This window comes from Notolepis coatsorum (genome assembly GCF_963971535.1).
Source record: "Notolepis coatsorum genome assembly, chromosome: 1".
Lineage (NCBI taxonomy): Eukaryota > Metazoa > Chordata > Actinopteri > Aulopiformes > Paralepididae > Notolepis > Notolepis coatsorum.
Window position 1 is genome coordinate 306,299,697 of NC_140165.1, and position 13,817 is coordinate 306,313,513.

The 13,817-nt window shown below is 41.4% G+C and overlaps 1 protein-coding gene across 1 annotated transcript in view; it reads left to right on the forward strand.

Annotated features, from left to right (window-relative positions):
• Window positions 1-7,048, forward strand: part of LOC311225660 (zona pellucida-like domain-containing protein 1) — a gene marked incomplete at both ends in the record, with an annotated part of 10,735 nt that extends 3,687 nt beyond the window's left edge. Inside the window, 6 exons of the mRNA XM_084311052.1 lie at window positions 1,241-1,338; window positions 2,472-2,552; window positions 2,887-3,058; window positions 5,654-5,753; window positions 6,526-6,555; window positions 6,873-7,048. Of these exons, the coding sequence (XP_084167178.1) occupies window positions 1,241-1,338; window positions 2,472-2,552; window positions 2,887-3,058; window positions 5,654-5,753; window positions 6,526-6,555; window positions 6,873-7,048 (657 nt within the window). The remainder of the gene's footprint in view (window positions 1-1,240; window positions 1,339-2,471; window positions 2,553-2,886; window positions 3,059-5,653; window positions 5,754-6,525; window positions 6,556-6,872) is intronic.
• Window positions 7,049-13,817: the final 6,769 nt, after the last annotated feature.

A 13,817-nucleotide genomic window follows, 5' to 3' on the forward strand; every position in this document is an offset into this window, starting at 1 on the left:
TCACTACCACACTACATAAGGTTAACCCTTTCACTACCACACTACAGAAGGTTAACCCTTTCACTACCACACTACAAAGGGTTAATGCTTTCACTACCACAATACAGAAGCTTAACCTTTTCACTACCACACTACAGAAGGTCATTTCACTACCACACTACAAAGGGTTAACACTTTCTCTACCACACTACAGAAGTTTAACCCTTTCTATACCACACTACAGAAGATTAACCTTTTCACTACCACACTACAGAAGGTCATTTCACTACCACACTACAAAGGGTTAACACTTTCTCTACCACACTACAGAAGTTTAACCCTTTCTATACCACACTACAGAAGATTAACCTTTTCACTACCACACTACAGAAGGTTAACCTTTTCACTACCATACTACAGAAGGTCCTTTCACTACCACACTACAAAGGGTTAACGCTTTCTCTACCACACTACATAAGGTTAACCCTTTCACTACCACACTACAGAAGGTTAACCATTTCACTACCACACTACAAAGAGTTAACACTTTCACTGCCACACTACAGAAGGTTAACCCTTTCACTACCACTACAGAAGGTTAACCATTCACTACCACACTACAAAGGGTTAATGCTTGCACTACCACACTACAGAAGGTTAACCCTTTCACTACCACACTACACAGGGTAAATGTTTTCACTACCACACTACAAGGCTTAACACTTTCACTACCACACTACAGATTGTTAACCCTTTCACTACCACACTACAAAGGCTTAATGCTTTCACTACCACACACTACAAAGGGTTAACCTTCTATAGTGTGGTAGTGAAAGGGTTAAACATGCAGATATTGAGTACGGAACACAATAGAGGCCTTTGCACGGAATGCTTGTGTAGTTCTCTTTCCTCCAACATGGCCGCCCATTAACCGTTGGTAAACCGCTCGAAAGGAAACGCCTAGTGTGTGTATGTAGTGGTAGAGTAGGTAAAACACTGGGAATTTATGATATCACCGCTCCACTGCGAATAGCTTACAATATCCTGTAATAACATGAAGAATTATTACATTTTTGTTGATATATTTCTCATACACATAGCAACTCATACACAAGCTTCTTGGAGGACAAATGGACCTCCTAAACATTCCGTGCAAGGCCTCTATTGGATGTAAATGTGTATACTGTGTCACATAAATACATCCAAAGATGGAGCCTCTTTTGTTGCAACTCTTCTGTTGATTCCAACCATTTTTGTACAGGACTCCACCTATAACCAGCCTCTCTCCATCCCAGCGGCTGGGCTGTCGCTCAAAACTCGAGTATTCGCTGCCGTGAAAGCTACAAACCTGGACAAACGGTATCAAAACAGTATCTCAATATCGACTCTATCGTTTAACATCTGTCATTGATACTAAGATAAGATAAGATAGTTCTTAGTATAAGATAGTATTGATCCCCTTGAGGGAAATGCTGGCATCATAGCAGCATGGGGAGGGGGGAGGGGAGGTACAGGTATGGGCAGGGTAATAGTAGAAAGACATAAATACAGGCAATACAAATTATAGCACAGTAGAACGTAAAAATAGGCAGTGTAAACAATATAATTAACTCTGAATATATGTTATATTATATGAGCAAGTAGGCAGTGTGATCAAAGGTGCCGATGTGGGTCTGTATGCCCTATCAGTTATATTATACCTTAGAATAAATATGGTTACAATAAACACTAGAATCATAATTATACCATGAGTAATTACTCAGCTAGTAAGCAAGTTAAACCACCAACTACCTCAGTTCAGTTCAGTTCAGTTATTTTTTATTTCGGGTTTTGGACACATAACAATGGTTATTCCATAAATCGCCAACGTTTTACCAGCTGCTATTGCAGCATTGTCCAATTGTCCGAAAAGGGCTAGGGAGAAGCACTAGGCTTGTCGGGCCCTACCCCTGAAGACTTACGTTTCAAAGTTTTACATACATATAGTTTACAGTACACACATATAGTACACATTACAGTACACATTACAGTATAGTATACCTGCAGTATATAATAGTATATATAATAGTATATAGTACATAATAGTGTATACAACACATATATATTGTGATGTGAGATATATAGTACATGATATATACAATATAACATAGTACCATAATATAATAGTATATAGTGTAAATATAGTTTAATATATCACATTGGCATTATGACGACGTTTGTAGTACCAGTAAGGCAGTATGTATACATGAAAGGCAACCTTGGCAGTCATTCACTGCAATACTGAGTAATTTTCTTGCTGTGTCTTTACCATTATCATTTCTTCCAGTTCAGATGTTCGATGTTCTCTGGTCGGGCCTCCATTCATTCAGTCATTACGTTATTGTGCTGAGAGACGGCGCCAGCCTCCGCCGTGTAGAATGACAGATCTGTGCCCGTCCCGTTGTATAGTTAGATCTCTATCCTCCTAACCGTTTTGTCTCCCTGCCGTATAGTTGGAACATCTTGATGGACTACTGTTACACGACGCCCTCAGGGAATCCAAATGATGAACTACGCTACGACCTGTTCTTTGGGTAATCTTGCATTTTCCAAAATGATGCCTGGGAAAAAAGAAGAATGACAAAAGTGCCCCCATTACCTATTACCTATTCACCTACCTGGCCACTTTCCTGATAAATGCAAAGATGTCTTTCTCGTGAAGCGTTTGAAATGCATTGCCCACCCAGACTTCAAGTCGGTACTTTCAATGCGTGTGTGTGTGTGTATGTGTGTGTGTCTGTGTGTATGCTCACATATGCACGTCTCTGTGTGTGTGTGTATGTGTGTGTGTGTGTGTATCCTCCCATATGCACGTCTGTGTGTGTGTTGTGTGTGTGTGTGTGTGTACGCTGCTGTCTTCTGAAACAGATGCTACAAAGACCCACAGACGACAGTGTTCGAGAACGGTAAGAGTCAGATGGGTCGCTTCGCCTTCGAGGTGTTCCGTTTCGTAAAGCACCGGCACCAGAAGATGTCTACCGTGTTCCTGCACTGTGTCACCAAGCTGTGCCGGATGGACGACTGTATCCTGCTCATGCCGGTAAGCATGCGGCTGTACAGGCACGCGGGAACTATAAAACGGCAGGGGGTGCTGGGGGGTCGCCAGATGAAAAAAAAAAAGTTTTTTTTTTTTTTTTGGTCAGGCCACTGAACTTAGAAGCAGGCCAGGCCAGTGTTTCTATTTGCACCAGCGCAATAGTTAGATAACCTAGGTGGGGAACAACCAGGAGATCACTGCAACTCACACAAGTTGGAGAACTATCTCTCTCTCTCTCTCTCTTGCTCTCACACACACACAAAGGGAGCCGCATGTGATTGGTGGAGGCGGGATCCTTACGAAAAACTGCTAATCATTGACACATGCTAGCCTGTAATAATCCCCCCCAGAAAAATTTACTTTGCATTTGATATATTGCAAATATATGCCATCACACACACTGGCATTTAAAGGGTTAGAATTATAAAATGAATATGTGGTGTTATGATCAGGGCTGAAGTTGAATAAAATATTGTATTTATCAATTACAAAAAACTGAAAATCCATAAAAATCTGTGTTGTTGCTAATCATACATATGCTAGCCTGTTTTTTAACAATAAGTTGTGATGCCATCACAAACACTGGCATTTAAAGGGTACAAATAAAAAAAATGCCTGCACCAGAATGCAGGAAATTAAGTCTTTGTAACAAAGAAATTCCTGGTGGGGGACCCCCAGACCCCCTGCTTAAAAAGTGGCCTGACTGGGGCTATATTTCCTGGCCTGAATGATTTCCCCAGTCCGGCCCTGGTTAAAAGCCTCCAATGCTTATTAGTGTGTGTGCGTTTGAACGTTTGCATGTTTCAACCATACATTTCCATTTAATTTTTTTTTTACCTCCTATAATAGTGGGGGTCGCGGCTCTCTGACACCGTTTTTTTTGGGTCGCGGCCTGAAAAGTTTGGGAACCCCTGGTCTAGCCTGTACCCCCCAGACATGTTGCTGGCCCCGTCAAAACAGTATCCTATCAGCCTCTCCATGGGCAGGTCGAGGCGTAAAAGTATTTTATACACAAAAACAGCGTCTCGGCTGTTGTGTCTGGGCCGGGCATTGTAAAAACCCCAAAAGAAGTTCTGAGCTTCCAAGTTGTCATCGGCTAACTGTATATTACACGAGAATTGTTCTTTTCCAGTGAGTGACATCAGTGGTTCCGTCAGCGCTCAAGCCAAAGATTGGGCTTTTGGATGCTTTGCCTCTAATTTGTCGCTGAATATCATGGGCAAGCAGCTGTAAGATTTCGTTTTGGATGTTGTTGGACATCCAGTTGTCTCTCTTTTGGAGCCAATTCTTCAACTCGGGATCAGACTCGGTGCGCACTCTTTCCATCATGAGCTGCCATAACACCCCATCCCTATTTGCATCATCCCTCAGTGGAAGCCCCTGGCGCCCGAGGGGGGGTATAGGGGAACAGACTCAGTTAACTCTTCAATACCTGATGCTGAGGCTGAACCTGTCGTCTCTGTCTCTCTCTGACGTTTATCAGATTTAGTGGGACTGTCACTGGGACCGGCGGGACGTTTAGAAAATAAATCTGATATTTTTATTTTCTGCGAGTGAGACATTCTGTGCTAGCAAAGTCTGACTACTAGCTCAAATCGACTGACTGCGCAAGCACTGTATCACAGTAGCTCAGTGGTTCGTGGCGCGTGGGAAGGGCGGGAGACAGGAGGTGAATACAATTAGTTGTTTCACCTGTCATTCAATCAGTCTGTGACAGTCTGTCATCACTCGAAAATCTACTCGGTTTTACACGTATGATTGTGTACATACAGTAGTGTAATGAATGAATGAAAACTTTATTTAACAGATTGGAGAATGGCTACAATACAGTACGGCTCAATACACACAATATTAAAATGGTGACGTGCTTTGAGCAGGATAAACTTATAATATACAGTGTTACAGTTATACAGTTACAGTATATACAAATATATAAATACTGCCATAAATACTGCCATTTTTTGCAATAATTGAGAGGGGGTGCTGCAGCACCCCCCGCACCCCCCCTTCCCGCGTCCCTGCGGCTGTATGCACGTGGTTGTATTCACACGGCTGTAACCAAGCGGCTGTACTCACGTGGCTGTAACCAAGCGGCTGTAACCAAGTGGCTGTAACCAAGCGGCTGTACTCACGCGGCTGTAACCAAGCGGCTGTAACCAAGCGGCTGTAACCAAGCGGCTGTAACCAAGCGGCTTTATTTGCCATATACAACAAGTACAATGGAATTCTTACTCTCCACAGCATAAAGGAATAAAAAAGCAACAATTTATAGAATAAAAAAGCAGGTATTTATATACAATAAACAATCAACTGTATGTGCAATAAAAATAAGTACAACTAAGTATAAGTAAATACAAATGTAAAATAAGTACACAGACAAGCTAAAATAATTGCACATTATATTGATGCACAAGGGTGCAGTAAAGTGGCTGAGCAGTGGTCCGTACGGTTCTCTTCTGACATGGTCCGGCAATGCCGACCTTGTAGTCTCAATAAATTATGTTTTCTTTTTAGTCTGCACAGGCCTAGTGCCTCTTTAATCTCCTCTCATGGACTGTGATGAATGGTGATGTGAAGGACATGTAATGTGATTGACAGATCTGTGGTCGACGGCGGAAGCGGGACAGCCTGGAGGCCAAACCAGCCTCGTCGCCAAATCAAGCCGTCATCAGCGCTGGACCAATCATCACCAGGAGTGGTACGCAAAGCATAACAACATTGATTGATTGATTGAAAAGTTTATTAACAGATTGCAGAATGGGTACAGTACAGTACAGCTCAATACATACAATTGTTAAGGGGATGCAGACCAGAGAAAGACTTTCGTCAGGGTCCCCCATTTTCAATTCATCATAACATATATGACATACAGATAGACAGTACTGCTACATCTATACATTTATGACATATCAGATTTGCAAATACAGTACTGTTTGTGATACAAAAAGTGTCCAGAAAAAGAGTGTATATACATTTGACGTAGAAACTGTACAAACTGTACAAACTGTACAAACACACACACACACACACACACATGCATGCACACACACACACACGCACACATACCACATACATGCACGGGGCGACAGTGGCTCAGGAGGTAGAGCAGTCGTCTGGTAATCTGAAGGTTCCCAGTTTGATTCCAGCTCCTCCTGGAAGCACGTCGAAGTGTCCTTGAGCAAGAACACACAGCTGCTCCCAATGAATAGGTTGGCACACACACACACACACACACACACACACACACACACACACACACACACACACACACACACACACACACACACACACACACACACACACACACACACACACACAAACATGTACACATCCCTCTGTCCATCCATGGCATCTATTCTATTATGAAATCTCATGTTTTATAAATCTATTAAAAGGCACCATAAAATAGCTTAAAGGGCACCATATTTTCCCCCAAACAATTGTAACAAACACTGTCTTACTATTTACAGATGAAACTTCAGCCAACGACTCACAGCTTGGTAAGTTCTCAGTTCATTCTGTAGAAAGACCACCATACAGCTTTGTGAAGGAACCACTCTGAAGTACTCTTGTGAACATATTGTCACATGTGCTCTGTGTTCAATAAATCATTGCATTGACACTTTGCAGAAACACCCTTTATGTAATGTCATGAAATCTAAGAAGGTTCAATAGTAACGTCGCAGGATGTATTGTATGCAAAAGGCAATTGTTTCTGTGAAGAGATGTCACCGGCAATTTGGGTCATGTCCTATTATATTAACCCATGTCAAGCGCTTGATTTAAGGTTCTGCTTTTGTGTGCTTTGTCACATCAGCTCCAGCTGGTCACTCCTCCTTGCCGATGAACCCACTGACCAGTGCACTGATCTCGGGCGTGGTCGCCCTGGGTGTGGTCAGCGTGGGCTTCTCCCTGCTCTCACTCCGACTCCTCCGAAGGTCCAGCCACCCCACGGCCACGCCCTCAGGGGCCTGGAACCCCAGCTTCAAGTGAATTCGCTTCTGTGTGTGTCGCTCTGTATGCAATGACCATTGCGTTGACAATTACCACTGTGTACAGTCGGGTCTGGACATACCAGTGCGTCATGCCCTATCGCGTGTCAGGGTACGGTTTGTCCTTGTCCTTGTCTTTTCTTTGTTTTAAACCATTGTTAGATCTGTGCATTGTATTGTTTGAAGAGTCATATGGAATTATCTATTGTATTTTCTTAAAGGGGCAATTCGCCCTAATCACACAAAAAAATCCAAATAGTTTCTATATGATTTGCAGAGGTTTGCAGATGTCGGCTATAAGACGTCTGCCATCAGCTCAATGCAATGGAGCTTGATGTCTTCTCATGTATCGCTCAAAGTGCCAAAAATTACATTTGAAAATCTCAACAGCAGTGACTCATTCCAGAAATCATGGACACGGTTACTAAAAATTATCCACAGACCTAATTTTGAACTGGTCTAAGTATTGTTTTATTTGTCACATAAGGTACATGTACATTACAGTGAAATGCTTGGTTCTGTATGAGCCCCCTTAAATTGTGCTTCATACAGTAAAAAAGTTAAAGAATAAAGGCCAAACACTATACAAAATATACAATATACAAAACTAAAGTACAAAATACAACCAAAATGCAAAAAGGCAAAGATGAGGTAGTGTGTGTAGTGTAAATATTTTAGTAATACATAGATCAAATATGGTGTAGTGTTAAAACGTGTTTAAAGTGTACATGCAACGGCCCACACGTGGGCCCTCTTGAGGACTATTTTCCCACTGGCACTCTAGTGGCTCGGGTGTGCATATTTTTTAATACTATTTCTTGCCTGTCGATAGCCGTTTCAGGTGACAAAATCCGTTCAGCGGTTCTCGAGTTATATGCCGATATGTGAGGCGTGCGCCGAAGTACACGGTATTGTACAAATACCACTCCCGACTCTCGAGCCTCTACCTCCGTCAATCATTTGGCGATCTCGAAAATGATTGGACAAGGTTGTAACCAATGAGTAGGGCTTTCCAATACTATCCCACGTGGGAATGAGCAAATCAGGGATCTAGGTGAAAAGTCATGAGCCAAAACAGGAAGAGAATTCTCGATCGAAAGTCTATGAGAAAATGAGCCCTCTCACCTTCACCAAAACCACTTCTAATCACTAATAACGGATTTGTATGAAATCTGGACATGTACTACAATAGACTTCAGGCTATGGAGCCAGTGTGTCTTTTCAGCCATACCAATGTTTTTGGAAATACTTCTGGACTACTAACTACTACAGAAAAACGAGAGTAACAAGTTTTTCTACAACTCAAGTTCAGACCTATGTTACTATTTCATTAGCACTGGCCAATTTTAGGAGCGCCTGTAGGTGAATGTTTAAAATTAGTGTGTATATGTGTGGATGTGTGTGCAGTGAATGTAGAATGGATGGGTTAGTGTTGCATGGAGTCCACATTGAGCTCCTTCTCAATGTTTGGCCATTTTAGTTTTAGTTTTTGAGGACTGCATACTTTTTTTGCAAACCAAAACAACATACTTTATACTTATATCACATGCATGAGCCTGGTCTCTTTTGAAAGATGACATTCTGAAGTTTCTGATTCCAGAAGAAGATTTCACTTTTAGTGCTAACGTAATAGAATAACATAGGTCTGAACTTGAGTTGTAGAAAAAGTTGTTACTCAAGTTTTTCTGTAGTAGTTAGTAGTCCAGAGGTAGTATTTCCCCAGAAGGTAGTATGGCTTACAGATCCCATAGCCTGAAGCCTTATGTAGTACATATCCAAATGTTCATAAAGATCCATTCAGAAATGAGTGATTAGGAGTGATTTTGGTAAACTGTGTACAAAAGAAAAACTGAATTTTCTCATAGACTTCAATTCATTCGGCTGTTTTTCTCTTCCTGTTTTCGCTTGTTAGTTTTTTTTTGTTTTTTAGATTCATACATCCCCACGTGGGTTATCATTGGAAAGCCACACTCATTGGCTACAAAAATCCACAATCATTTTCGAGATCGGATCTAGATTGACGGAACTACTGCGCCAAGAGTCGGGATTGGTATTTTGCGCAATACTTTGCACAACCCTCAAATACCGGCATGTAACTCGAGAACCCCTGAATGGATTTTGTCGGATTTTGTCGCTATCGACAGGCAACAAATAAGCCTTCAATTATATTAAAATGTATTACAAAATATGCACACCGAGCCACTAGGGGTCGCCAAAGTGCCGGTGGGCAAATCGTCCTAAAAACGTCCCGCCGGCGGGTCGTTGCATGCTAAGACTTTTTAAGATGTATTATGGTGGGTGTACTTCCCTAGAGAAAGGTTCCCAATGAAACTGTTCCGAGGTCTGTAGACCTTGTCGTGATAATTTTTTTCAAATGGAATTTCTTTGCCGCCTTGAGTGCCACAAAAGACAGTCTATTGAGCTCTGTTGTAACAGGCTGATGGCAAACGTCTCTACAGATGATATCTCCAAACCTCCAAATTATCCAGATGGATAGATAGCACTCCAGGTATGAACATATGTTTTGGGTGAAAGCTAGATCATGATAAAGAAACTATAATTCAATACCTCAGTATCCTTGTTTGGTGCCAGATCAGTTACATTAACAAGAGTAAAGGGTAATAAAAAACAACACCTTTAAAGGTAGAATCTGTAATGCCTTTCAAACAGCGACCTCTACAGGCAAAAGGGCTCCTTTTTTGTGTCGCACTTAGTTTATATTTTTTGTTTTGGTCTGACGTGCGGGTTGGAGGTGAGTGTGGATGAGAGGAGGGGTTGCTATTGCTGGCCACACCTCAGGCTCTGCCAAGAGACGTCTGGAGAAATTCTGAGTATAATAAATTACTATATAGCTATATATATATGAATTATATATAAGGCTGTTTTGTTGTTTGTCATTTGAGTTCTCATGACACATATTTGACCAATTAACTTGAGGAAAACTGATCAATGAGGAAATTATAGAAGTATGTTTGATCAAAATGAATGAGGTATACTGTATAATACGGTTCCCTGTATTAACTCTGTGATGGAGATCCAGACTTTGAGTCAACCTCAAACACGCGGTATCAAATGTCGAAATCAACAAATGAGTTGCATTATTATACATTTCATCATGATCGTAACATTCAGGATTTCACGTCAAGCTCATTTCTCTCATCTCAAAAAGGTGTTTGGGATGTGGAAGGTTTTTACAAACTAAGAAATGTACTTTGCATACTTGTATCGACTATAACTGTCTAGTGTAACTTTGTAATGTTTTTAAATAAAGATGTTTGCTAACTAGGAAGATCACTATTTTTGACTAATTTAATATGATTTAGAATGAAATACAGTTGTAAAATATATTTGGTATTTACATTAAAACTGTAATCTGGCTTTGTTTGTCTCTTCTTTTCTTGTGGTGGTGGTGGTGGAGGAGGACCTAAATTAGTCTCTTTTACTAAGTGTTTACAGGCACAGTTTACAAGCACAGATTACAGGCACAGATTACAGGCACAGATTACAGGCACAATTTACAGGCACAGATTACAGGTAGGGATGTCCGATATTATCGGCCTACCGATATTATCGGCCGATATCGGCATTAAAATGTGATATCGGAAAATATCGGTATCGGTTTTCAAAAAATATATATATATATATATTTTTTTCTTTCTTTTTTACATTTCTATAACCTTTATTTACCCAGGCAAGCAAGTAAAAACAAATTCTGATTTTATTTATTGTCAAAAGTATGCATAATGTTGTGTTAATTCCACAACAAGAGATATGTAATGTTAATTACCTGAAATTATTCCATTTTTGGGGGGGGGGGGGGAACCCTGCATATATCGGTATCGGTTGATATCGGTATCGGAAATTAAGAGTTGGACAATATCGGTATATCGGTATCGGTAAAAAAGCCAATATCGAGCATCCCTAATTACAGGCACAGATTACAGGCAGTGTACAGCCAATACAACTAAAAACCTTATTTACTTGTCATCATAGTCTTGCGTCCCGAACTGCACTCACTCACTCATCCCACCGGAGAATAAAATATTTTTGGTGGTAAAGTAAGTAAAACTTTATTTGCATAGCGCCCTTCTCAGCACGAGTGCACAGAGTGCTTCACAGCATTTTTAAAACATCAGTAGAAAAGACAAGAAATAAAACAATGTGAAGAGAGGAAAACAAGAAGAAAACAGACACGAACAGAGAGAAAACGGCTATGTGTGTTTAAAAAGCCTGCCTGTAGAAGTGGGTTTTTAGCTGCCTTTTTTTAAATGAGCTCTGAGGGAGTGATTTTCAGGGCTAAAGGGCGTTCCAGAGCCTTGGGGCTGCAGTCACCGCAAAGGCTTGGTCCCCTTTTGTCTCGACTCTGGTCCTGGGCACCACCAGGAGCTCCTGATGGGATGACCGCAGTGACCGACTGGAGGAGAGTGGGTGCATGAGCTCATTGATGTAGGGGAGGGGGGGCTTACCCATGGAGGGCTCTGTAGGCGATCACCAGGACCTTGAAATTGATCCTGGTGTTTACCGGGAGCCAGTGCAGGGAAGCAAGGATGGGGGTGATGTGGCATGATTTGTTTTTACCTTGTGAGTAGCCTGGCGGCACGCGTTTTGGACCAACTGAAGTTGATCAATGGATTTTTTATTTAGACAGATGAAGAGTGAATTACAATAATCGAGTCTGGAAGAGATAAAGGCGTGGTGGGGGGTGGGCTAAGATAGATATATAACATCAATACACGTATTGAAGTTGTACAATGACATGTCAGAATCAGAATCAGAAATGTCTTTATTGCCAAGTAAGCTTGCGCACATACAAGGAATTTGTCTTGGTCTTTTGGTGCATCAACATTAACAGACAACTAAAGTAAAAAAAAAAAATACCACACTATCCCATCATCGTATAACAGTGAACAACTTTAACACACCTATTGATGTTATAATCACACATGTGCAGGGGGGTGGGTGGTTGAGGGGGGGGGGGGGGGGGCAGTCACATAAAGAAAACAACAACAAAAAACCTAAACCTCTTGGTCCGTGCTCAGAATGCTACACATGGTGGCTGTCAAATGTAATTCCTCCGTTGGTGTTGCAGACTATTGATTTCCTCTCCTTCCACTGACATCACTGTCTGTAATGTTAGGCTCCACTAGCCTTGTCTGCCGTGACCACTTGTAACACACACTGTCACTGCGCCCTCTCGCACTCACAAGCCCTTCATCGTTCCATAATCCCTTATTTCAGCAGTTATTGTAGAATGTTAGATTATATACCACAATGGCCCCCGGTGACTGAAGGGAGGAGAAACAATTACGCAATTATCACCCTCTCCATTTACTATCTCTGGCAACACTGACCCATCCCATCTACATTCATTGCACACACTCACTTTAAACAAACACTCACCTTTAACATTAACTTTAGACACTTTAAACACTTTTTAAACACTACACCGTATTTTATTTATTAGTCAAAGATTTGCACTACACCCATACCAAATTTTTGCGTTTATCATTTTAAAAGGTTTGCATTTCGTACTTTAGGTTGTACTTCAAGTTTCTTTAATATTTGTCATACAGAAGTACAGAATACTTTTATACAAAATGCTTCTTACTGTTACGCTCCAGAGACTGTGCAAGACAAGATAAGTATGAAATAAAATAACATAGTAAAATTAGAAGTAAAAAAATGAGGTCACAGTGTTCAGTTTAGACATATGTACAATGTTCGATGCAGAATAGACGTAGTTTAGTTACCATACAATATACAATACTGTGCAGTGTACTAATATACAATACTATATAGTGCAAGGCAGAAATGGGACGAGGTGCAATTTAGGTACAATTCACAGTAGGTGTACGAGTTGTAGTGCAAATCCTTTATCAATAAATATAAAGTGTAAAGTGTGTTTGTGTGATCTAAAGTGTGGAGAGTGGGTGCTGCAGTGTGTTGTTTGTTTGAGTGAGTGTGTGCGTGTGGGTGTGTGTGCTGTGTGCATTTGATGGTTGTTGCATAGTGTTTATTGTTCGTTTAGCAGCCTGATGGCCTGGGGATAGAAGCTTCTTCTGAGTCTTTCTGTGCTCGCCTTAAGACTCCGGTATCGCTTGCCTGACCGCAGCAGTTCAAAGAGGCAGTTGTTCGGGTGGCTCGAGTCCTTAATAATTCTCTTAGCCTTCCCCTTGCACCGCTTGTTGTATATTGTATATTGTATATTTTGTATAGTGTTTGGACTTTATTCTTTCAACTTTTTGACTGTATATGAAGCACATTCTCAGGGGGCTCATACAGAACCAAGCATTTCACTGTAGTGTACACACGTACCTTATATGTGACAAATAAAACAACTTGAACTTGACAACTGAAGAAACCAATGTGGAGATGGGGTCTGGAGAGAGAGAGAGAGAGGGGGGGGGGGGTTATGATGAATATTCAACCCGAGTCCGACAGTCAGGTCCGGAGCGAGGCGAGCCAATCTATTCTTCGTGTGACCTGGAAAAATATGATATGTGGGGTAGAAAACACGAATATGTGCTCAGGTGAGAGGCGAGGGCTACTCCAAATTGTTTGTTTTTAAGCGCACGGGTATACACGTCATGACGATTACAATGTGACTGATGTGTGTCCGTGATCCTCGGCTGTATAGCACTTGACAAAAGAGCGAAGGCGACACCCATTCTCTGATTTGACCCATCAGAATAAATACCTTATTATGCTTCCCAGGTGGCTCACCTGACAAGATCGGGTTGCTCACCCGCTGTCCTGCACTCTGTTCCATT